Source organism: Brachyistius frenatus, unplaced genomic scaffold, assembly GCF_029030835.1.
Source record: "Brachyistius frenatus isolate BFR_SWC_R1_liver_20210118 unplaced genomic scaffold, ASM2903083v1 Contig_105, whole genome shotgun sequence".
Classification (NCBI taxonomy): Eukaryota; Metazoa; Chordata; class Actinopteri; family Embiotocidae; genus Brachyistius; species Brachyistius frenatus.
This window is the reverse complement of record NW_027210704.1, coordinates 230,001-257,121: the sequence shown is the minus strand read 5'-3', so window position 1 is coordinate 257,121 and position 27,121 is coordinate 230,001. Positions and strand designations below refer to the sequence as shown.

The 27,121-nt window shown below is 40.1% G+C and overlaps 1 protein-coding gene across 5 annotated transcripts in view; it reads left to right on the top strand.

Moving 5' to 3' along the window:
- Positions 1-27,121, top strand: part of tenm3 (teneurin transmembrane protein 3) — a 340,668-nt gene that overhangs the window by 183,249 nt on the left and 130,298 nt on the right. For all 5 annotated transcript variants that reach the window (XM_069712012.1, XM_069712016.1, XM_069712015.1 and 2 more), the window contains 3 exons: positions 8,562-8,829; positions 25,690-25,863; positions 26,577-26,641. In XM_069712012.1, coding sequence (XP_069568113.1) covers positions 8,562-8,829; positions 25,690-25,863; positions 26,577-26,641 — 507 coding nt within the window. The remainder of the gene's footprint in view (positions 1-8,561; positions 8,830-25,689; positions 25,864-26,576; positions 26,642-27,121) is intronic.

The window sequence follows — 27,121 nt, the reverse complement described above, 5'->3', positions numbered from 1 at the left end:
GGTCCCAAGAATTCATGTTAGGACTGACATCACTCCAGACTGTTTTGTCTCAGAGCGGTTTTATTTGTGCTGAGAAAGTGTCGACCTCCTGGAACAGTTGGGCTCCACTCTGCAATTTGGCACTAACTAAAAACATCTGGAGTAAAATAACAGCAGCGTGGTTCGTATTCATGATCTTTGTGGCCATATAATGATAAGACCTTCCCAATGGAGCTATCCCACCTTTAAAACGCCTCTTTTCGGCAGCGCTCATTTCCCCTTTTCCTGTTTTATTTTTCTATTCTTTTCCCTGGTGTGGATCATTGAGCAGAGAGGGGCACTCTCCACCTACATGCCCCACAAAGGTGGCCCTTGGCGGGGGGAAAGAGGCCCGTCTCACTCCCCTCTCGTTGCCGGGAGTCCAGAGGTGGAATGAGTTTTCACGCTTCAAGAAACACGAGTCTTAACTCTTCTACTGACCTCTTTCACTACGTCGATGAGTCTTTTACTTTTTTCCAGGATCTCTTCTGTCCTCTATTTTCTTTTTTCCCCCTCTAAATCTCTCCCTCTCTGCCCTCTCTGCCTTTCCCTTTGTCTTTCTGTCTGCCTCAGCCTCGCACCATGCCTGTCTCCCTGTCCGTGTTGTTCTCGCTCCACCTCGTCTAAACTCCACTGACCATTGTTGCGGCTTCTGAAACTTTTAATTGACTTACTGTGTCATCTCCTGTTCTTTCTGTACCCCCTTTTCTTCTTCTCTTGTTCAATTTCCTATCAACACTGGCAGAGTTGAACACAAACCCTGACCCAGGCTTCAACTGCTCTTTGTTTTTTTTCTATCTTGTTGGATTTATTTATTTTGACCATTTGTTCTTTTCACATCATTCTTCTTCAACTTTTTTAGGGCTTTTGGTATTTTACCCTGCTACTTTATCACATGTGTAATTATTTGCATTATTATACTTGCCTTTTTCTCTTCTATAAAACAACCATCAGTGAAGATATTTCTACTTTGCATTTGTTTTTAATTCAATACAGAATGTTCCAAATGAAGAAATCAGTTTAATGTCAGAGTATCTCAGTAGCTATTTTCCTTTTGCTTTAATGTTAGCAGCACTGCAGCAGTCTGTTCACACCTGATGACCCATGTGATCTCAGCAGGATGTGATGATGGTCTTCTTGTCCTGTGTTTGTCTTCCTCATGAATGTTCAGTGGGGTTGAGGTCAGGTGGAAGAAAGTCCCTGACAGTCTGACTCGTTGGTCTTCTTTGGTCTTTGAGTCGTTCTTCCTAGCTTTGAGTTGTGTTTGGGCTCATTATCTTGCTGCAGGATGAATCCTTCTCCTCAAAGATTAACGACAGTTTAGGGGAGGTCCTACTTTTGTGCCTGTAGGTTCACTGTCATGGCTCACTGGGACACTTAATGGAACTTAGCCATCATTAATATGCCTGTGCTTTTCCTATGATGACGAGTCAAACTGTTCTGTGAAGAAGGTCGATGGCAGCAAGGTTGATTTACTTGAACGAGCCTTGATCAAATCTGCCTGAGTGTCATCTGAACCCTGCTGCAATTGAAAGGATACAACTGAAAGATATCTGATCCTGTACAGAGGAATTACAGTGATTGCTGCTACTGAGCTGCTGCAGTTGGATTGATCACCTTGAAATAGTGCAGTATCTGAAATATTTATTTGTGTTCTTTGTCAGAGCTTGAATGGTTTTTCAATCCTCAAACTTCCTTATTATTTCCAGGTTAAATTAAAACATTTGAGATTTTTGGAGTGGTTTCAGAGTTTTAGATCCCACCGTACAGTTTACTGTCAAATCCACCAATCAAAACCAGCAGTGCTTTTGTTTTTGTTTTAGTAACCTGTGAATAAATCTGTTTTATTTTAGTGTACAACCAATTCTAAAAAAAACAACAACAACAAAACAACAACTTGGAAGCACTGGTGAGGGAAATGTCAAGCATTTTTCATGATTTATGGGAACAGGAGAGCGAAGGTAAAGGTAGTAATGGAGAGAGAAGACAAGAATAGAGCGCGATCGACATATGTACATACAAAGAGGGAGATACAGCATCTTAGTGAAGCTTGTAATCGTTCTGCCTTTGACAAAGAACCTCTTCCCTCAATGACACCTCACCTCACTGCTCCACTGAGATGCCAATTTACTGCGCTCTCACCGGTCCATCACATTGATGGAGCACTCGGTATGTGTGTGGGAACATCTCAGTCACACACATCGTGGAGTAAAAACCCTGCCTGAGGGTTTGCACAAAACATTTATCCCACCGTACTGTACCTACACCACAATGATTACGTGCAACACCGAAGCAGCCTGTGACTATTATCTTCCCTGCCAGCTCATTTGCACAGTTCGGTCCCTCTGGGAGGTGATTCAACGAAGACAGGGGGAGTGCCGCTGAATTTGTAACTGGTGGTAAGCTCACCGCCAAAGGTTGCACATCTACAGTTATATCATCATCTCATATGTGGATAATGTTTATTCTGCTGGGACATCATTTTTGTTTCACCAGGTAATCATCTAGAACTTTAGAAAAAAAAAAAAAAAAAAAAAAAAGCATCAGTAAGTCAACAAACTTTTTTTTTTTTTTTTTTTTTTTAAAGCAGATTTCATCAGCAGCATCAGAGAGGCTGTGAATCCTGACCATCAGCGTACACACGGCAGACAAAGTGCCTCCATACTTCATATGCAGAACGGCAGGTCTGACAGCTGGTTGACTCAGGCTTTGCATTAAAGCCACTGATTTGATTAAACACTATTGAAGCTTACTGACTCATTCAAGATATTTTTTTTCTCCAGAGAAAAATCAAAGGCACCTACTAGATGAGTCTCACTGAGCAGTGAGAGATGATACTTTGCTAGATCACAGGTTTATAAGGTAAAGTACAGTAAGACGTACTTGTAGACGTGAAGGAGATGAGCCATACACGTTATTATTTCGTCCCACCGAAATATTAATATGTTCCTATATTGTTTTCTCTGTTACTATTTTGTTATCTAATATTTATGGGTGACACAGCAGTCTGATCACTCCACCACTAGCAGACAGAAACCTCTAATTAAATGAATTAAGAATAAATGAATGACTCAATAGAAAGATTGATATGCCATTAAATGCATCAAAAGTGATATTAAATACAAATGTAGTAATTAATTGATAAAATTTAACAAATTTACATTAATCTTTTATTTACTTTTTCATTTAATTTTACATGAATCCATTCACATTTCATTTTATGTATTCATTTTAGTTTTTTAATTTCATGAAGCAAATGAGGGCTGTGTCATTTAAAGATTTCTGCGGGGTCAACTTGGGAAAGTAAATAAATACGGAATTAACACAAAAAGTGCCGAAGCAAATTAAAATAGAAATATCAATTCATGTCAAATTCCCTCAGTTAATGCCTACAATAATTTTGAATGTTATTTTTTCTGCCGTTAATGGCATATTAATTGATGTATTGACTCAATATTTAACTATTTATTTATATGTTTGCATTTTAGGCCTTCCAAACATCATTTGCCCGTGTTCATTCTAAAAATTAACTTTTCAGATAGCTATTAATGAAGCTCACATTCATATCGCCACCGATGCTGCCTCCCAAGGTTATACTACTCATGATGAGTTCCACACAGATAGCCTGGCTGTTTACATGTTAGCCCGTCAGTATTTCACACTATGTTGTGTGAAGAAAATGATTTATTCCACACATAAAAGTGCTCTTCCTAAACCAACAATTTCATCTCTTTTCACTTCAGCGCTCTCTTTGGTCTCCTCGTTGATTTGCATACATTTATCTGTCCCTCTCAGGGTCTGCTGCCCTCTCTGTTTCCTCACTGCTGATCTCTCTCACTCTCATCTTTTTCTGAATCTGGATTTATTTATCTTTTTCTGCTGAAATTCAACATGCATGCTCCAAAGGAACAGACAGTCCAATGCGTATTTAAGTAAAGGGGTGGATGCAGTATAGGTTTGTGCATGATTGTTTAGCATCTTTCATGAATTGGGACCTGGCTATAGTAGATAATTGCTGCCTTATATTTTTGTTTACACCCCAAGCAGGATTTAACAACAAACTCTATCCTCCCTGGTGTTTATTTTATAACATGGGGAAATTGATTTGAGTTCCACTTAGTGACTGTTTGTCCTTTATGATATGAGGTCTGCAGATAACAGGGTTGGACCGCTCACTGTTTCAGTTGTAGTTAGTTTCTGTTTGGTTGTTGATTTAAAGCTGCAGGAAGGACAGAAATGATTTAAATGACTGTGTCTGTATTTCAGTGGGTGGAACTCCAGGCTGTCTGAGTGCACACGTCATATTACTTTCTTATTGGACTGGTAAAGGTGAAGCTTCGATCGTGGCATTTCGGATGTTGCACTTTTATTGCCAGTGAATGTTTTATAGACTACAATTTGTCCTCTGAATACCAGACAGATAGTTATTACAGTGACCAGTAATTACTGCACCTGCACATGTTATCAATAACTAAATTGCCAGCAATGTTAGAAATGGCATCATCTTTGGAAACCATGACCAACGGCTGCTGGGATGCCAGAGGGGGATCTGGACATCAAATCCCCACCATGCAATTTTTTTTGGCAAATGATAAATGATTTATGTAACACCCTTTTTCACAAAACATCTGAAAGCCCTGGGTAGCTCCTGACTCACGGATACAAGAAAAGCCTAAAAATAACGGCCCTGCTGAGCCTATTTTTAACACTTATAGTTATTCATGAAGCAGAACATTCCTGTCAACTGAAGAAACATACATAAACCATAAATACCAGCTCACATTACAAAGAAAAAACTGGCTTCACGGTCATCATTGGATTGTGTGTTGAAGACGGTTGTTATTCATGTCACAGTAACAGTATCATCAAAAGATAAAGACATGTTTACCAACCAGAGAAACTGTCAGAGCATCAACAAACACGTGTGCTAAAAGATATCCGTCACTATCAGCGACCAGGCTGAACTCATGACTCCTGTGTGATTTTTTTTTTCCCTGTGAGCCGCCTCAGGCTGCAGTTTGAGGCCTCGTGTCTCAGTTGGATGTCACTTGGCGGGGTGCAGTCGCTCTCCCTGCAGGCTGTGACTCCTCACATCCACACACAGCCAGTGGGACTTCAATTAAATTACATTAAACTCACCAACACTGACTGGTCTCCAACCGACCAACCAATTGCTGTGGGCTCAAGGAAACAAGCAGCATGCAACACGAATACCACGTAATCAGAACATATAACAGACAAATAAAAATCCATGAGCAAGAAAGCGGATTGTTACTTTTGACATATTTCTTAAATATAGCATGAAATGCATTGAGATCCTTTATACTCGCAAAATGTGGATTCACGCAGAGACAAATCTTTCAAAGCACTCACACAGGCCGACATGATGGTATCAAACACACATCTGAGATCCCGTGCGACATTGAACCTGCACATAAACACACATGCAGGAGTGAATTTATCTGCTGCACTTAGACAGTTTTTTGTCCGTCAGCCAGACTGATTAATTACTCTACTTCCCGCTCATTGAGATTTTGTATTAGGCAAACTGTAAGCCCAGTGTATGTGTGTGTGCTGGGTTTTTTTTTAGCATCTGAGTGTGTAAAAGGTTTTCAATTTTACATTTGCAGTGATGGTGCACAGATGTAGATGTGTTAATGATGCTGGAACGCTTATCCAGAAATCTTGACTTTGTGTGTGCGGTGTTCAGCATTTAGCCTTGAAGGTTTGCATAAGAGGAACAATTACTAAGCCGGCAAAACAGCATATGGAGAGAGAGAACGAACGGGGGGGTTGTGTGTGTGTGTGTGTGTGTGTGTTTGTGTGTGTGGAGGGGGGGGTTCCTCTATAACCAGAAAAAGTTCTCCCTGGCCCACCCCACCGCTCCTCTTCTCTCTCTCTTTCTCCGCTGTCTGTTTTCTGCGGTGAGGGGAGAAGGAATAACAGCAGGGCTGGGAAATGGAGATGTGATGCTCTTTATGCAAATCAAATACCAGCATTGCCATTCATTTCCTTCAGAGTACCCCAAGGACAGAAAAAGGAGCTGCAAAGCACTGTGAAAAAAAAAAACAGTCGGGAAAAGTTGAAGCTGGGTCAACGTTGAGCAAATATTTTTATAAAAACCAAGCAGTGTTTAGTGAAGGCCAGTCACTGATCAGTATTCAGCCCGGCTGAGTGCCGTGTAGTGTTGAGTTACAGTTCTCGCTAGCCTTGACCGGCCCATACTCTTGCACTGTAATTTACATAGCGGTTAACATTTGAGACCACAGTCTGTTCGACAGCCTTTAATGACTTAAAATTAAGAAAACAACTCAAGCTGGCAGCATTCGAGAGCATCGAGACTCAAAGTCGGCCATCAGTGAGTTTGGCAGAAGATTAATTACATGACTTTCATTAAAATTATTCAGCAGCATGTTACATTTGATTTAAATCTGGTCCGCCGTTGACAGGAACAAGAACTACATGATACTGAACACTTGAGTCTGTTAGCGGTTGCTTGTTCTGGGGAAGCAGTAATATAACAGACAGGAAGTGAACGGACGGAGGTACAACCACTCGTGAACAACATAATGGTTCCTCATAAATAAATGGTCTTCGGGACACAAACCCAGACAAGCACATTGTGCACCAAACAAGTGTAAATGTCTGACTTAGAAATAATAATAATAATGTTAATCATTTGAATTTAATTTGAATCCCACTACCTTTATAAAGATTAAAGTTCTGCTGTCGATCTTCCTCACATCTTCAGCCGTCCATCTGTGGCCTCGGGGCTGACAGAGAGACTGTCTGACAGTCACTGCTATCGTCTCAACAGGTTGAACTGCTTCAGGCAGATTTCTGCCAATTACTGCAGTACAGGATTTTTTTTTTTTTTTTTTTATACTTTTATGAAGAGGAAAAGTCTGAGGTCATTAAATATATATCTCTGGTTGAGGAATTGTTTTCAGATGAGACACTGTTTGATTGGATGATGATTAAATGTGATCTGAATTAAATAAAAATGAATTTAAACTCAAAGAACAATTGACAGACTCCTCCAAACTCAACTGCAGACCAGCCGATGTGAGAGGCTTGAAACAAGCAAATATTCTGCTTCTGCCTGTTTCTTGATTTGCATCCTTTTAAAATTAAGTTATTTTCTTTCTACAATAGCATTTTGTCCACAAGCCTAAACAAGTTTAGAAAATGGATGAATATTCTTTGCAGGAAATGGAAGCCAGGATTTAAATTTATAAAACTCCAATGTAACCTCGATAAAACCCTAAGGGCCTGATTTACTAAGATCTCAAATAAAGGGCACTAAATTGCGTGTTCCTTCCAAAAGTTTGCACATTTTTTTCGCACCCGTTTTGTGGGTGATTTACTGAGAGTAATTGTGTCATTGAAATCAAGTGTAAGTCGCCGTATTTAAATGAGGGGTTTGCGTGTTAAAGTGATTCCAGCCATGAAAAACACAGAATGACAGCAATAGGAAAAGGAAATGTGATCCCATTGAAATTAAGAAATATAAATATTACACGAACAAAACGCTTTATAGGAGATTATTAGCAAGAAAATCAATGCTGTGGGGGAAACAAAAAGCCGAAAAAAAGGCTTAATAATAAAATGTCGGCAAATAAAACAGGAGGGGTGGTGGATGAGATCCTCGAACAAACATCAGCAGGTTCAGCTCTTTCTGTGATGATTAGTTTCATTCAGTGCTTTGCAAGTGTTCGGGAACCTTACGAAGCTACCTGTGAATTCTGCATTCAGTACCTGTGACAGCACACATGAACAACAAGACTGGTGGGATATATATCCAAGCAGCGAGCCGCTGAATTGACCCAGAGGCAGGAAAACGCTGAGTCATAAGGAGTTTTGACATTGCTAGTATTTCGTTGCTCCTCCTTTTTGTTGGCTGTCAATCATCATTCAGTTCATTCAATAACTCAGAAATGTCATCACTGGACAAATGATATGTCTGAATAATTTTTCCCTCTGTCACCTCAAAAATGTTTCCACGGGTGTTTCCTTCTCACCACAATTTGCGCATCTCATACGTTCCTTTCAGTCGTACTAAAATAAACACGCAATCACTTCTCCTCTTCCTACTTCCAGGTTTAGTAAATATCATTGCGGGTGCTAAATTGTTCTATTTGCATGTTCCCTCCCAGTATTTTTGCACCTTCAAGCAGAAACACACAATATTACATATGCATGCAGGCAAACACGCAAAATGGACAACGTGTGTTAAACTGCACATTTGAAAGACACAATCCTCACCCCACGTCGTTGGTAAATCTGCTTGGATATTTTTTTGCGGGTGGTGTGGAGTTTGCATGTGATTTTACACACGCAAACCTTTGGTAAATCAGGCCCTAAATCTTATGTTCCCTAAAGATTATTTTTACACATAAATTAGGTTTTTCTTTTTCAAAATTATATTCCGTTCAAAACAAAGCCAACAAAGTTTTTGTCGCTCCTCGATAAGTCATTGAATTGTACTAACTGCATTACGAAGGCCAGCATCCCCTCCAACCATGCTTCCCTTCTGTTAACAGAGCAACCATCCAATCATCACGGCTCCACGCTGCCTCCTGTGCCCCCCCCTCACCGCCAGCAGCCCTCAATCACAGCTCTCAACCAAGCCCTGGGCTCCACGCATCACGCTGGCCACTCCCTGAATTCAACGCGGCAGCTAACACCTCCCACTGGAAGCCCGGCCCCCGTGGCCGGCCAATCACCAGCCGAGCTGCAGACCACACCTCCCGAAAGCGTCCCGCTGCAAGACAGCTGGGTGCTGGGTAGCAATGTGCCTCTGGAAACAAGGTAAACCCACCTTATCTTACTTCATCTTTCTACGCCCTTTTTTACCTGCTCTTCGTTCCGCTCTACGCCCGAACTCCACACTGAAGAGCTTCAGCTGCAGCCACAGTCACCAGATCAGCGTCACCAACTGTGGTGACAGTGGTGATGTTAGTGAGCAACGCTGAGGGGGTATTCCCCTGTACCATCCTGCAACAGCAACACCAAGCAGCACACGTCACCTCCACAGCCTGAATGACTCTCCCTCAGAGATGAAAGTTAATTGTGTTTCAAATTGAAAAGGTTTAGCAGGTTGATGGTGCTATTTACCTTAACTGGAAGCCAAGAGCTGTACCAACTGTAGTTTAATTTTAAAACACAGCCTGTGAAACCAAAACCTAAATTTGTTTTTAAAAACCCTTAAAAAAAAAAAAAGACAAGAAATCCCTTCTGCTCCTGTCTGGGTTTTTTTGTCTTAATTTTGTTGTTAATGCAGATCTTCTTTGTGAAAAAGTTTTGATAATGACTTAAGGCTGGAAGAACAATTCTGATCATCTGTTCTTCCGAAAATTTCCTTTTAAATTACGAAGAGAAAATTGATTTATTCTAGTTTTGTAGAACAATAACATTATTTACAATTTCCTAAAATCCCCTCCAATCCCCTTTTGGGCGGCACGGTGGTGCAGTGGTTAGCACTGTCACCTCACAGCAAAAAAGGTTCCGGGTTCGAATCCGGTCCTGGGCCTTACTGTGCGGAGTTTGCATGTTCTCCATGTGCTTGCGTGGGTTCTCTCCGGGTTCTCCGGCTTCCTCCCATCATCCAAAAACATGCACCTCAGGTCAGGTTACCTGGCGCCGCGCTAGTGGCAGCCTGCTGCAGCATCTCCCCCCTGAGAGCCCCCCCTGCTGTAGTGAAGAAATTTCCCCTCGGGGATTAATAACGTGTATAAAATCAAAAAAATAAATAAATTAAAAAAATCAACCATGGTATGGCACAGTATGAGCCCACTAACATCGCATTTAATACTGCAAAAATCCTAAATCTAAATAATCATTGCTGTGGCATTTTGTACCGAAATGCTAAAGGCTCCTTTCATGTGTCAACTCAGAGCTCTCGCTTTGCTCATTTCTGTTCCCTTTAGGCAGACGTTAGATCTAGAAAATACATTAAATCGACTTATTTGTCGAAACCTTTTACATTTTGGTTTTAGAGTTCGGATCAGAGTTGTTCCTTCAGATCGCTGCAGAGCATCTCGAGGTCAGCGTGTGTTTCTATTCAGCTGTGTCACAGGTTTTATTGGCTAATTTGAACCTTGAATCTCTGTTCACTGAACAATTTGTAGCTCTCTCTCGCTGTCTTTGTTGAACACTAATGCCCCACAGCTCTCTGATATTTTGAAAGTCACTGTCCAGCAGAGTGTAACATCTTGCTGGCGACTGTATAAAGGCCCGTTGTTCCTTCGCTGTCCACACACACACACACCCACGTACACAATTTATTGGTGCAACTTTAACCTTGACCCTCTGTTCACCACACAATATGCCACTCCCTCTTCCTTCTTTTCTATCCTGCCCTCCTTAATGTCTTCAGTCCAGAGAAAGGGAGAGTGACAGATTGATTGACGAACAAATGTCTGTCTTTGTAACTCCAAACATTTGGGCTGCATGGATGTTGGGAAGAATTACTAGAGTTTCAGGACAGCCAAACCTTGAAACCTGGTGCAGTTTTATGTTCTTAAAAAAAGGCCTTGTATTCACACATGTATATGCACACAGACAATTTATGAGGGTAACTTTAACATTGTACTTAAATGGACAATTTGTGGCCAAATCCTCCTTATTTTCTTTCTTTGTTCTTTTTTTCTGTCTCACCCTCTTTTGTCTCATTCCCTGGAATTCCCCCAGAAAAAAAAAAATGGCACGCTGATAGATTGATAGAGGGAGAAATGCCTTTCTCCATGATTTAAAAACCACCTTCATCTTGGCTGCATGTGTGTTGGAGAATGTTTGGACCTTTGGGACAGCCAAACCATGTCCCTGGCTCGGCTTTATACTCATATGAAAGGCTGATGCACACACACACACACACACACACACACACACACACACACACACACACACACACACACACACACACACACACACACACACAGTAAAGCACACAGAGTTCAGAGCGTCATCTTTCAAAACTGAGCCCACCCCCACTGAAAAGACTGATTCTGTGTGAGTGTGGTATATATGAGGGTGTGTGTAAAAAATACTAAGTCTTGCTAACACACACACACACACACACACACACACACACACTCCCTCTCTCTTTCTCTCTCTCTCTCTCTCTCTCTCTCTCTCTCTCTCTCTCTCTCACACACACACACACACACACACACATTCAGTCAGACTTGGATATGAAACAAGCTGCCTTGAGGAGATGGGGTAAGAAAAAACTATCAGGTGGAGCTGAAAAATAAATGCTGTGTGACCTGGAGGCACTCACTGCATGGCAAATCAAACACATCCATCCTCCGCTGGACGCTGCAGTCAGCACTCTCTTTCTCTTTCCTGCAGACAGGGAAATCCAACATCTTCCGACATCTTTTCTCAAAAATGTCTACAAATAACGTAAATAATTGATGTTCAAATAATTTTGCACAACGGTGTGAATGGCACAATAAACCACAACTGCAAAAAACAAAAACAAAAACATGCCTCTTGGAGACTGTCCTGCCAGGGAAAAAATAACAGCTTTAGTATTTTCAAAAAAAATGCTCAAAAGGATTCATGACTTTCTCGTGTCAGGAGCACAGCAGGATGGCGTGTTATTTTTCAACCGGAAAGCCGCAAAGTTCAGAAAGCGCGAAGCGGTTGGCTTCAACACGAGAGGCCACTGTTTGTCTTCTGCTTCCTACCAGTCCTTCACAGAGGAGTCAGTTCAACCTGAACCAGGATATTTACCTAGTCTTAACCAAGTTATGATTCTCGTCCACACTCCTGGCCGAAAACAAGTAGCTTCAGTGCCGGAAATGTAACCAAATCTTAACCATGGCAGAGGAAAACGGTTTTGTTTTTTAAATGACAACGTCATCCTGACGATTACATGTTCAGATCGAAATATGTGTTGTTGTGGAATACGTGGAAAAAATAATATATTTTGTTATTCAATTTGGAGGACATGTTCTCTTTTACATGGATACAAATATTTAAGTAGTCTACCTTATGACCACAAAGGCATTAACAGCCACAGCACAATCAAATATTTGCTCATCCCCATCGTGTATGGTTGAGGGTTGGGGTTTGCTTGGACTTACCTAAGCACAAATTTATGTGCACACTAGCCAAACAAAGTCCAACTTTTATGGGGTTAATATGTTGGTTACCACACATACTGCTGTGAACTGTAAGTTCAGTTAATTGAATGTTAATTATATATTTTAATTTATAATTGCTTAAAGGCAATTTCCATAAAATATTGTGCAGGTGCATAAAGTTGCTATGAAGCACCTAAATTCAAAAACATTTTCTGTATGTACTCATTATTATTGTCTTATCACTGCAGATGAAACTTAGATTTACTCAGCATTACATCAATGCTGTGATCAAGTGAAAAGCTCAATGCAATGAATCTCTTCATTTAAAGGTCCCGTATTGTATAAATTAATGTTTGCATTTTTTACGGCTACCTGATAAAGAGTAATATGTAATATCTTCCTGTCATAATAATAAAGCTGCACATCACAGAAATATTTTAGTTCTAATCTTTTATATATTGTTTTTACTTAGAGAACCATGGGGCTTCAAGTTCATAAAAGTGACGTAGCTTCACAGAGCAGACTGTGACTGCAACATAGAATACGAAGGCAACATCATCTGTCAAAATAAGAGCTTTCAATTCTGTTTAATTCATATTAATTCAACATTCTGTATGCACAAAAACAAAATGCAGTCTTTTATAACTTGTGTGTTTCAAAAATGAATTTGACAAAGTACTACTCTTTCTAAGACCAGACTTCCTACAATGCCTGTCGCTTCTGTGTTTTTTTTTAGCTTGTTCTGCTTTTTCCGTTTAGCTAGAAGTCGTTTGTTTGGATGGCGAGTGGAGAGGGAGCAGATCCTTGCCGATTGTAAATTAGTTATTTTTGTTGATTAAGTGAGTTTTGTTTGGAAAGGTGACTTTAGGCTGTAATACTTTCAGCAGAGCTTCTGTTGCTAAACTTTTGGCAGAAAAATTGCAGGAATTTAGCAAAATTGCAAGTTCCTGCAAACATTGTGGAGATTGCTTGAATTTGCATTTATTATTGTGATCCCAGATCACGATTTCGTGGGGGGGACTGATAAAGGAGGTCTTGGTGATATATGAAAAATATGAAAGTATCAAAACGCTCAGTCCATAAAAAAATGCCTCGTATTTAGCAATGTGTTCTGTTTGGACTTTTTTTTAGTTTGTCACATACTGTCACATCACACTGTGATTCTGTCGCAGAGCCAGTAAGCTCCAAGAACAAAGAAAACCTGAGTATAGCCTTGGCCTGCATCCCTCTGAAAAGAGTCAACCAATCAAAAGAGAGGGAGGCTGAGGTCAATGTGCCTTAAAGACACGGAAGCAAAACAGTAGTTCTTGCGCTCCAGAACAAAACTTAAGAACGGAGATGTTAAACTATTTCAAGATTGTATTTACTTAAATCTTTAAAAATTTCAGAGTAAAAATTTAATACAGGAAAATAAATTTAAATTTGTGATCTTTAAAAATTATGGAATTATTGCTATGCTTGACTACTAAGCTATAAGGATAAAACAAATTATCGTCTTAATTAATTCACATCTGAGCTTCAACAGTCACAAAAAAGCAGCAACTATATCAGCATTTTCCCGCCTAAGATTGAAAGAAAACATCAGAGTTCTCAGAAAACATTAAAGGTCCAAACAATATTTAGAGAAATTCATTCAGGCCGTCTTCTCCTGCAGGGTGAACTATATTAAGCATTTCTTGGCAAGTCTTATCAAAACAGCATCAGACAGATTCAGTTCAGTTCTAACAAACACCAAGATGACTGAACACATTACTGCTTCTCTTCAATCTTTACACGATAATCCATCTACTTATGGAATAGAAATCAAAGTGCAGCTGCTGTTTTCTAAATCACTCAACAATCCTGGGACAGAATAATTTCCTTTATTTAATATATATATACATATACATATATCGTATAATGACCAATGTGATTATAACACTCATGTATCTACTGTAACAAATGACATACACATATATTACATTAGGTGTATAACGATACGCAAGATGTAGAAAAATTAACAAAGCTCCAATCTCATTTAAACCATGGGGATGATTAAATATCCTTCCTATCAGAACATGTTCAAGGTGACAGCCCTGCAGTTAAATAACAAATATGCAGCTGATGGTCTATTGCTGCTCAGTGACCGGTGACATGTTAATTCCACTGCGGTTTCAAAATCAGAAGCCTCTTCTCAGTCAAGTTTCATCAGCAATTTGGCCTAAAAAAAATAAGTTCAAACCAGGGTCAATCTTTCAAGTACAAACCACAAGGTCTCTTTGAAAAGAGCAAACAGCATAATTTAATCACCAACTCAAGTTTTTCACTCAACACTTCAGTCACTGTCGCTGTCTTTTTATCACTTTATCCAAATCTTTCATTTGTTTCAAAACATCATCAGTTCACCTCGATAATGACCCTAAGTGAAAGTTTTACCATTACTGGTGATGCAAAGACATACCGTATACACACACACACGTTTATAAATATATATATATATAAAAGCTATGCCCAGTTCACACAGTGGGAATTTCTCTCCTCACGTGTATCCGATAGTGTGTGTGTGTGTGTGTGTGTGCGTGCGTGCGTGCGTGCGTGCGTGTGTGTGTGTGTGTGCGCGCGTGTGTGTAGGGGGGGTTCAGCCATGATATCATATAGACTCCATAGTTAATCTTTGCAGACAAAACACTCACCAACTGTTACATACCTTTACCCCATATACTGTTCTCAATGACACTCCTTCATACATCCAGACACACACACACACACACACACACACACACACACACACACACACACACACACACACACACACACACACACACACACACACACACACACACACACACACACACACACTGCACGATACCACAACTGTTTCTTTGTCTACCTCCCTCTCACTCCAGTAATGCAGACACTATGGGCCTGATTTAGAAGATCTCAAACAAAGGGTACTAAATTGCGTGTTTATTCCACAAAATTGCACATTTATTTTGCACCTTTCTTGTGGGTAATTTACTAAGACTAATTGCGTCTTTCATATCAGGTGCAAATTGCTCTATTTAAATTAGGTATTTGCATGTGTTAAAGCCGTTTTAACAGAACGAGCACAAAAGCAAAAGGAAATCTGATTGTCAGCTATGAAGTCAATGCCGTGGGAATAACAAAAAGAAAAGGGAAAAAAACGGCTTCTAATAAAAAGTCGGCAAATAAAAGAGTAGGGATGGTGAATGAGATGCCTCTAACACACACTGAGCAGCAGGTCCACGTCTGTCTGTGATTAGCAGGTGACTTGAGAACCTTATGAGTAGATCAGCTTGGACATTTGTTTGCAGGAGTTTCCATGGGATTTTACACACACAAACCTTTCAGGCCCTATGTGTGCATGTCTCTGTACAGTTTTATAGTTTTCTCTCAAATATGTAAAACCTACAGAATAAATGTTGCTGTTATTACATGCACACACTCCATCACACTCCATGGTTCTTTCTGTACTTATAGGAGGACAGTCATTGACATAATGCGTTCACTATCCCACAACCCTTAACATCACCTATAATTCTGTGATTCCACTGCGTGGTACTAGCTCTACTCTACTCAGCTTGGTACCAGACATCCTCAACTGACCACAGTTGATTGGGGTTTTATGTGATGCCATTTAATCAAGGTGTTCAGCAGATTAGTGCATGGTGTGCAGTGAGTGATATTCTCTGCAGTCTGCTGTTTTTTCACCTTTTAATATCGATCAGCTCACTTCGACAGAGGTGATACCAAAAATAATGCCAGGTACCATCTACAATTTATTGCTGATGGAAAACCAAAAAAGACAAGTAGAGATGAGATGAGTTGAGCTGCAGCACACACACAAATAAAAGCTGGGTTAAAAATAACTCCATTTGGGTTATTTTTTAAACCCAGTGCTGGGTCAAAAAGTGACCAACCCAACTGTGGGTTATTATGAACCAGCCGGTTTGGGTTATTGCTTTGACCCATCCAAGCGGTAACCAGCAGTGATGTCCACCATTGTTTTGTGAACAGCCATTATAAAGCCTCGAGTTGGCCGAGAATTTGGCCGACGCCAGTTATTGCAAGTTCTAAGCAGTTTGGAGCCGGCAGTGACCATATTTAGATGAGCTTGGGAGGAGCGAGTGGTGGATCTGACACGATCTGATATGGAAAGCCAACGATACTACATCCCGCCCACCGATAGCTGTAACCTCACTGCACCACAGGCCTGTCAATCAAACAGACATGTTCCCCAAAAACACGCTTTATAAGGTGTTTTCTAATGAATGACAGGATTATTTTTAGATGGATGGACAGAAAACTAATAAGGAGTGACTTTATCTAGCAAAACAAACAAATTAATTTCATAGGCATGCTCCTCATACCAAACCTTCCCTTGGCAAACAATTGCACATCAAATATAAAAATAGCTAACGCGCTAACGTCAGTTAGGACAAACTACCTATTGTATAAAACTGAGTAAAGCTGTTTTAAAAGAAAAAAGTTAACCGAGTTTTTCCAGATTTTATTGTTGTGATTACAGTTGTATTTACTTACAGTTTCCATTGACATGCTGTAGCAAAGCGGCTCAAAAGTCCGCTCGGGTTGTACTTGGCATTAAAATGGGCGCAAAGGTTATGAGCCCTCGATTTCAAGTCACCCCTCCAACCCATTGCGCTGGGTCACTATTTATAACCCAACCTCAGGTCAAACCTACCCAACAGCATTAACACAGCATTTGGGTTATTAAAATAATCCAGCATTTTGACACTAATGCCAAACCCCAACATTAACCCCAACCTAAATCTAATGAACCTTCAAATACCGCTCTGAAGCTCTCTCTTTCACACACACAGAAGTTTGAGACAGGTGCGTCTCCAGCCTGAATGCCTAGTACACTTGCCATACTCACAGATTTCCCTTCTGTCATCCTCTTCCTGTTCCCTCCTCTTCCTCCTTTCTCCAGTTCCCTACTCCAGTTTTGTCCTTACTGTTCTCCCATCTCTCTTCCTTCCCTCTCCTACCTGCACTCACCTACCACTCTTTTCTCCACTACTCCATCCTGTCCTGAATCACAGCTCTCACTGTGTGCGTACATGGGTCATATATTTAATGCTAACATTGTGCGAGGTGAAGTTGTGATAAATCCCTCCAAGCTGTGATTTAATTTGACAGGCTTTTAGACATGTGTTTTCCTTTTTGATTCATATGCTGATTTAAAATTGTCAGTAACTCCACTAAAAGACCAGATTACAGGAAGTACTACTACCTACATAAACACATAGAAAACCTTAATCTGTCTTCCCTTTTTTATCACATTTACAGTCACACTGCAAACCGAGCTGCCTGGATGTGAGTTATCACAAGATTTGTGAGTGAAGGGTTTAATCCAGGCATTTTTGGTCTCAGAATGGCTGCTCCATGTACTGGATCACCATGGTAACTAATGGCAGCTCCTCAGGAGGCTGAGTACCTGTGCCACGCTGGGACGCTTGCATGATCAGAACAGGTGCTGTGGGCAGGTCATCAACAGGGTTTCTTTTTCAAAAGCTGAAATCCCATAAAAACACAGAACAGGTGAAAGACTATAGAGATATCAAGTATCACCGTGTTATATCTGCCATATATCCAGTTTGATTTTTTTTTTTCTCCAAAAAGTGAATCATCTGAATATGCAAAAGACTGTGAAAGATAATATAAAATATGTAGTCAGTTTTATAGGTTCTTGCTTTAATTTTCTTGGCATCACAATGTTTCCTCTCCACATCCCACAAACCCATTAACATGTGGTGAATGAGTCTGAGATTATGCTTGCTGGTGGGAATATTTTCAGAAAGAAAATATTCAAATTACTTTTCTGTTTTCTGTACTTCTTTTTCTTTCTTTCTTTTTTTCATTGACACATATTTTATTCCATTTGAGCTCCACTATATGTTGGAACTTGTATTTGTAACTACGACTGATACTGTGAGTGACAGCGATTAAAACTGCAAGTATGGTGTATTCATAAGCAACTGGGAAGTGGGAAAGTTCCGACCTCCGATTGGGAGAAATCAGCCTGAACGCCTGTCAAACTGGGAGTTTCCCATTCGGAAAGTCTGAGGTTTTTGAGAGTTCCGAGAAGCAGGTCTGATGTCACTCGACATGGTGATGTTTGTGGTGAAAGGTAGAGATACACTTGCTGAGCGCAAAAATAAGTAATTGTATGGTTAATTTAGGTCATACTAATTAGAGCAGGGTGTTGTGCTGTTAAACAATACTAATTACTATGTTGACAGACAACTACAAGGGTTAACAGTCCTCTCACATGGCTGTTACTTTGTTGCTGTTAGTTTGCTGCCTGTTTTAAACGTTATCTGCCAAAATCAACACAGAGAAATGTAGTGTACAAATAATAATGACTCCATTTTGTCCCTGTAGTGGTCTACATGGGGTGATGACGACGTTGTTTGTCACTCTTCTGTATTCAGACACCAATTAGAGTGGATTTTCTGGTGGGCTGCCATATTGCCTTTACGTTGTTATGTGAACGCTCTCAACTGGGAAGTTGAAGGTTTCCAAGTCTGAACTTTCCCGACTTCCCAGCTGCCTGAACGCACCAGCAGAGACACAGAGAGAAAGTAAAGAGGTGTGCTGGGGGTATTTATTGGGTTCCTATAGGACACAAACGAGGGAGGGAGGTTTGACAGGAGAGTGTGAATGTCCTCATTTAGAGGTGGTAATCCCGGCATTCAGACACACAGACACACAGACACGCACGCACGCACGCACGCACGCACGCACGCACACACACACACACACACACACACACACACACACACACACACACACACACACACACACACACACACACACACTTGCTCAAAGACATGCTGTACCCTTGGACAACACGCGTATACACTCAAATTAATGTGCACCTGTTGTCAAGGGACACAACTGGTCACTGGATTGAGCAGGTGTTGATGTCAGTCACACACAACTACACATTTGGGTGCTGAAATAAAGATTTACTGTGACAATAGTCTGGTCTGACATCTTGATTCCTATAGAACTAGGAGCAAATGTATGGGCAGAAATATGTGTTAGTAGTAACTGAATTTGAATCATTTATATTTGAATTTGAATTGCCAAACTTGAATACTGCAATAAGACTGTACAATAACTCACCTCTGGCTAAATCCATCACACAACAATAACACAGTTGTCTGTTGTCCATTTTTCTTGGTTGTTTAAATATTAAATAAAATTAAAAAAAATGTAAAAAAAACTTTGCACTATTGTTTAGTTAGTTTTAATTTAATTATTCTATTTTATTTTATTGTATATACTGTGCATTTTTATATTTAATATTTTTACTGTTATTTTATTTATTTCCTGTATCTATAAATGCTGCTGTAGCAAAAGAATTTCCCCTTGGGGATTAATAAAGTAACTATCTATCTATCTATCTATCTATCTATCTATCTATCTATCTATCTATCTATCTATCTATCTATCTATCTATCTATCTATCTATCTATCTATCTATCTATCTATCTATCTACCTACCTACCTACCTACCTACCTACCTACCTACCTACCTACCTATTAATAACCTACCTACCTACTATCTATCTATCTATCTATCTATCTATCTATCTATCTATCTATCTGTCTATCTGTCTATCTGTCTGTCTGTCTGCCTGTCTGTCTATCTATCTAATTGCTTTAGATTTTTTTTATTTTAATTGCTCAGCTTGATATTGAAATTTTAGTTTGAAACTGAATTCCAATAAATGTGAAACTTAATATTTAATTCTCAATTTGAATTCAACTCTCTAAATTCAGTTCTCAAATTTCAAATTCAGTTCTGCTCTTGATTGCTCTTCCTCAAAGCAAGGATGTGCGAGACACGAACTGAATCAGAATTTCATGAACTGAATTTGAAATTAGCTTAAAAGTGAAGGCAGTGAAATGACCCTGAAAATAGCCTAAAGGGTTTATAGGGTTAAACTTTATGCTACACTGTCAACATACTTTCCTTTTAATTGGACGCTGTAAGATGTCCTATTATCAGACACAAACCACGAGCACTTATTTTTGTCAGTCTGTGGGGGGGGGGGGATTGCATGATTTTAGGCACAGAGACAAGAGCATCTATTGCAGGAGGCAGCAGCTGTGTGTGTGTGTGTGTGTGTGTGTGTGTGTGTGTGTGTGTGTGTGTGTGTGTGTGTGTGTGTGTGTGTGTGTGTGTGTGTGTGTGTGTGTGTGTGTGTGTGTGTGTGTGTGTGTGTGTGTGTATTATTTGTGTATGTGTGGGAAAGTTTGGGGGAAGAAGCTTTTGTTCACTGGCTATTGTCACTTCGTTAGACATGCCAGCTACAGCATGTGCAACACTGATTGTCCCAACATTAGTTACAGCTATTTTCTTCCTTATCTCCTCACTTTTGTTATGTCACAGTTAAACACACACATACACCCAGACACACAACACATCAGCGTAGTTCAAATCCTCCTCGTTTTACTCCTATTGTTAAAGACACTAAAAGGCAGCGTGTAAATAGTGTTAATGTAATGTAAATGCAGATGGTAGAATGGTGCATTTGAAGGACTGTTATTATTAGCTAAGTACCAGATTAGTTATGGTTGACAACATGCTACTCTCAGCTAAGTAGACTGTGGTTACAGTCACTTTACACTCGATTATCCTCGCTCTGTCCGCCTGCTGTAATTGACTTGCATAGAAACACTCATAAAATACATAATAATACTGTAGATTATTTAGACTGCCTCACTGTGTGTTGTCCTTTGATAGTAGTTCCAGTCCTGGTATACGTCCCAGCGCACCACCATTATAAAGCTTAAATCTCACACCGCCTACAGTTTATATTCACCTACCAACGATTAGAGTTACGAGTTTGGGGGTTGTGTCAGGTCATATCCTCAAAATATATCTCATTGGACTGGGAAGGTCACCAAAACCGAATTTTAAACACCGTGGAGAAACTAAAGCAGCAATTTTTTCTTTTCTTTTTTCTTTCAGTTGCTATCAAAATGTTCCCAATCCATTTTTTTGCATTTGATGTGTTTAAGATGGCTGGTGATGACAAGCTGAGTAAGAAAAACTCTTCCGAATCATGAATATATGAGAGTACTGAAGAACTTTAATTGTTCTCAGTGACAGATGTTGGCACAAACAAATGGAATTCCTGCCTGTATACTTTCAGCTGAGCATGATGGATATGTCTCTGGATTAGGAAGAAGAAATAGCTCAATATTACCTTCAATCCACAAGTCATTCCATCATGCTCGACTTTCCAAGCATGGCGAACTGCCGACTATCACATGTCAACATCAGGTCATTCTACCCATAAGCCCTTGCGCTTTGGTTTCCGTTTCTTGATCGGTTGGTTTGAGTAACATCTCCATCTGTGTTCCGATGCCCTGTTCTGCTTTATTGGTGTCAAGATTTTCAGCCTTCACAACACGAGATGATTAAAATTTCATAATGAATTCACATGAAAGTGATTGCTGTAATGAAAGGTAGGAAGTGGTGGCAAAAATTGAAAAAAAAATAAATAAAAGCAATCATTTCAGTGTGTCAAGGGACACTGTTGTCAGATTGTGTTAGCGTTAGTCTCCATTTAATTTGGTTGATATCAGGGAGTTGTTCTATATAAATATAAATAGATATAAACCAATTAAAAATACAAAGTTTTACATTTCTGAGTAGACATTTAACATCATCTGACTTCCCTCTCTCCTTCTGAAGTCATAACCATGTGGCCTCTCCTCTCGATCTCTCTCACTCTAAACGAAAGCTTAATAAAACATGATTATATTTCATTCACTCTTCATCGAGACACAAGGCAATTTAATATGGGGATAAATAATGAAGTGAAAGGCATGCATGCACGCACACACACACACACACACACACACACACACACACACACACACACACACACACACACACACACACACACACACACACACACACACACACACACACACACACACACACACACACACAGTACACCTCCCAGCATGAACAAATGCTCCTCCCCGTCACGACAACACGTACTGTTTGTGACTTTCATGTTGTCGTGAAATGAAGTACACTGCAGTGAGTGATAAATCTACAATATTGTTGTGCCACATTTCTATCCCAACATGACGCCTAAAGATGGCACTTATTAAATTGGATGTCTTTTGGCTCAAATGTCGATGAGGTGCGTTTTTACTGCAAATGTTACCAGAAAGCCAAGTCTGTTTGTTTAATATAATAGGAATCATGTGTGTGTATTTACTGAAAAGTGCACACACACTTTTCAGTAAATTCGTCGGACTTGCTGAGTGAATGAAAAGTGTGTTTGTAGCTGTTCTGGTCCTGAAGTTCATTAAAAGCTTTGTTATCTTCCGCTTTCAGAAAAAGGGCTCCATACACTGCCATTCAATTGGTCTCCTAAAATTCAACAATCAATGAATAAAATTCAAGTCAATAAAATCTCTCCATCTGTTATCTCGGTGTTGTTAGCTAAAGTCACTCCTTCTTATTAGTTCTCTGGCGGTCCATCTGAAAATAATCCGGTCATGAAAAAGAAAATAAGTTTTTCGCTCCTCCCCCATCTTCAAATATGGTCTCTTTCTGCTCTAAACCACTCCCAACTACCATGATGGTGACGGTCAAAAATCGGAACTCGAGGCTTCACAACGGCTGTTCACAAACCAACGGGTGATGTCATTGTTGGTTGCTGCTTGCTCTGCACATACTGAATGAAGACAAAGGTGTAGAGTTAGATTTTAGCACAATATATGTGTAACAATTCACCTGAGGTGAAGGTTGGTATGAGGTAAATAGACAGACCTTCCTGCTAGTTGTTTACTGTGACCATTCAGTGAGGGACACCCGGTGAACACTGTGAACCAGGAGACAAGAAGCAGCAGAGCTGGAAGGCCCCGAGGAGCACCACTCGAGGATTTTAGTCCTCCACTTGAAGTGAAGACTTGCACTAATGGGTGACCTTTTACTGCTAATCATCACATTAAGTGGATCCCTGTTACAGTGTTGTATGAAATAATTAATCTCCCAGAGGCTCATGTCAGATTGATAAACTACTAGACTAGAAAACATGTTTTCTATTTACTATGAAAGCCAAAACACTTAACAGAGTCAAATAAGTACAACCAGAAATATTACACATAGTCATCTCTTTTATTTATGGGGATGTTGAACTTTTATAAACTGATGATTAAGGGTGCAATCATCAATGCAATATAAAGAAATTCCCTGCCGTTAATGAAATGACCTCACGGTGTGACTCCACAACATCCGAGATAAATTTGCCGCTTGTTGTGTTGGGTTGCTGTCTGGTTGTGTGACTGCGTTTCAATAAAAGCTTAAAAAAACGACTCCACATTAAAATACAATGATGTTAATTGTCTTTCCCTCTCTGTCGTTCTGTCACCTTCTGCTTTTTTTTGTTTCTGCGTCCCTCCTTCCTTCCTTCCTTCCTTCCTTCCTCCACATCTTGCCTCGAGGCAGGTATTAATTGAAGGGCCCTTGTTATAATAGGTCCTAATTGTTAATCACACAGCCTTGTTAGAGAGCAGTCTAATTGTAATTACAGATGCTCGTTAGCCAGGGTCCTGTTATTAATTAGACATTGTGACCTTGGTAATTACTGCAGGCGTACATGTATGTGCCAGTAATTTTCTCCAATGTGGAAATTTCCAAAGACAGCCTATTGATGTTGAAACCCAAACGGAATATTGAAATAGCTCCTTGTTCCTGGGTAGGCCTGTTCTAATCAGATGAAAACACAGTGGGTGTTTTGTTGTTTTGGTGAATTCAGAAAGTTAAATCCTCAGTGACAGATGAGGACTAACTCTAAATTGTTTCAGTGTTTTTCCATCAACTATTTAACAGATAACAGTACAGAGAGAAGATCTACTTCTCTAAAAACAACTTCCCGTCACGGTTTGTGGAATAATTTCTAGTAGACCCTCAATTTACATGTAACGTCATTGTTAATTATAGTATGCGTATTTTCGTCCCCACTTAAATACAATGAAAAATATATATTTTCTACCAGTTCCGTCTCCGACACGGTTCCCGGAGTGAATTGCCGTCATTCGAGTTGATGCTTCACATCCCAGCGGCAGCGCAGCGGTCCGTCTCACTAGTGTCCCAGGAGCGGCTTGCCGCGCTGCGCCGCTAAAGATAGGCAGCGAGTCTATTTTTTTGATGGAAGCCGCTGGAAGATCGCGGCAAGCTGAACAGAGTAGATCAGTCCCGGGCAGGAAGTTTGTCGAGAAAAACGAAATGAATTTCTGGTCAATTTTCAAAATACAACACCGATGGGCAAGCTCTGAATCACAGTCTTTCAACTTGACAAAAGAAATGCATTCTCTTGTCAGACACAGTATGGGAAATAATTACGCAATAAATAAAAGGAGGATTTATATTTTTAATGACTAAAACAGAGCTGGCTGTATTAACCTGTTCTGAAAGCTGTAAACACAAAGAAGGAAATGACAACATTAAACACACAACAGACAAAAAAAAGGAAGCCGTTTAACAATGTTTACCCACGACAGAAGCACAGAAATCAAGGAAACATGACCAAATCAAAATAAAGATAAAACGAGCAACAAAACGCTTCTGACACGCTCCTTGTGGGATGTGAAGCCGTGCAGAGGACGGGAACAAAATCGCAACGCACACGCGATGTGGTGGAATGTGTTCTGTGGAATATGCAGTTTCCCTGCTGTGCTGTGTCTGACATTCCTGTGTCTCAATTAACCTTTTGTTAACTGAATCTTTGATGTCAGTACATTAATAAACTCATTAGTCAGTGACTAAAAAACGTGCCCTCTCGTATGTTGTCAAAGCAGTCATCCTAAAACTAATCTGTACAACTTCCCTGACATTCCTGACAAATGTGGTTAACCCCACAGTTGTACTTTAGTCTTTGCAAGAATTAACTGGGGATGAGTTATGGATTGTAAATTAGTCCCCGACTGGTGGCAGAAGGTGGTTATGCTTGAGTTAAGAAGATGCAGAATGGAAAGAACAAATGCATGTTGCAGGCTTCATTTGTCAGGTTAATGAGCGTAATGAAGCTGTGTCACCCCGCCTGCACACACCTGTGGCTCGGCAAACTGTTGTATGAGATGAGGCGAGACGCAGCCGTCGTGGTTTACACAAAGACCGAAATGAAAAGACGCAGATTTGAGTGTCTTCTTTTTTGAAGGAGGTTAGGGTTGGGAAATTAATTCAAATATTAAAATATATCATAATATAGTGATATTTCCCCCGACTGTTTACATCCTGGCTTTTAGTTTCATGTCTTGCTATACACCGAAAAACAACGGTTTTTGGGGAGAAAAAAAAAATATTGAAAAAAATAATACAGTGAATGTCTGATGTGGATTATTATCAGGACACGTGGCTCAGCGTTTCTAAACAACGTTTATTTAAAGCACTTAGAGGTAGGAGAAATTCACAGTTACCTGGCGCTGCCACCAGGGGGCAACATTGTGCGTAAACAGGGTCGCTTTTCCATACTTGTCCTAATTTCTGTCTCTTTTTTTTTTTTTCCTTGCCCTCCAGGCATTTCCTCTTCAAGACAGGCACAGGCACCACCCCCCTCTTCTCCACAGCAACTCCTGGCTACACTATGGCAACAGGCTCAGTGTACTCCCCCCCTACCAGGCCGCTACCGAGGAATACCCTGTCCCGCTCTGCCTTCAAGTTCAAGAAATCTTCCAAGTACTGCTCATGGAGGTGAGGTGGAACTTGACACCATTTTTTTTTGTGGTTTTTTTTCATCAGTAAAAAAAACATGTCAGACGGATACGAGATATGTTTTGTAGTTTCCTTTGTGCTCCATCAGGTTTACATTAGAATTGATGGCTTGGACAGGAGACTGCTTTCCAGTCACAAAGTGAGTTATAGTAACAGTACTGAATGTTTGGCTGCCACACTATACAAAGACGATAGTTATCATACATTCTGAAATCCATGGCATTAGTGCACAAATTATTGCAATTAATCACAGGTGTGTTTTGAAATAAGCCTAAAATATGCCAATCAAAGTGATATCTCCCTATACAAGGCAGGTGTTCTTGGCCCATGTTGGGTTGATATTACATTAGCTTCTTTACAGAGGGAACAGATCTGCTTGTGTGCAGATTGATCAGACACAATAACAGGAATGGTGCAATACATATACTGTAATATTTTTTTTTGGGCACAACTATGACTCAAATGTTACCACATGCAAACTTATAGCTCCAGTATGCAGACCGTATTTGATTGTATGTGCTGGAGAGTAGCGAAGGCTTCAGGGACTTGATTGTCAGGATGTAGCGGTGAATATTGGCTCTGATAAGAACAGATTATAATTTTCCTCTCAAAAATGTTAAATTTTAATTTTTTTTCCCCAGAGACATTCAAGAATAAAATTAAATCCTTAATATAATTGTTTTTTTTCTCAGGTGTACAGCCCTCAGTGCAGTCGGTCTGTCTGTCCTGCTCTCCGTCCTGCTCTGTTACTGCATAGGTAAGACCACACACACACAGGCTGCAAATATATGCACACTCATTTTGTATAAAGGGCTATTTTGGCAGAGGCACCTGATGACAAATGAGACGTTTATGTGTGCTTCCCCTGATTTGTTCATTGTTAATTCCAGCTCATCTCTCTTCCACTCTTGCTCAGCATCCTTCCCTCTCTGTATCAATCGTCCTTGTGCTCTTGCTGCTGCATGCACTGGTTTCTACTCTGTGGTATAAACCCGTTAGATAATCAGACTTTCAGGGCTTTCCTTTCTCCAGGCCTTATTCTTTCCCTTCTTCATCCCTCATCACTGTTTTCCAGGATGTGCAATAGCAATAGGTGATGTGAAGGCTAAAGTGTCACACAAATTTTAGGGTAAATTGTAGCCATAATAAATATTTTGAAGATGGTTTTAATATTACAGCAATCCTCAACTGTATGATGAATTATTGGCAAGGCGTACTATCAGAGTTTTAGCATCAC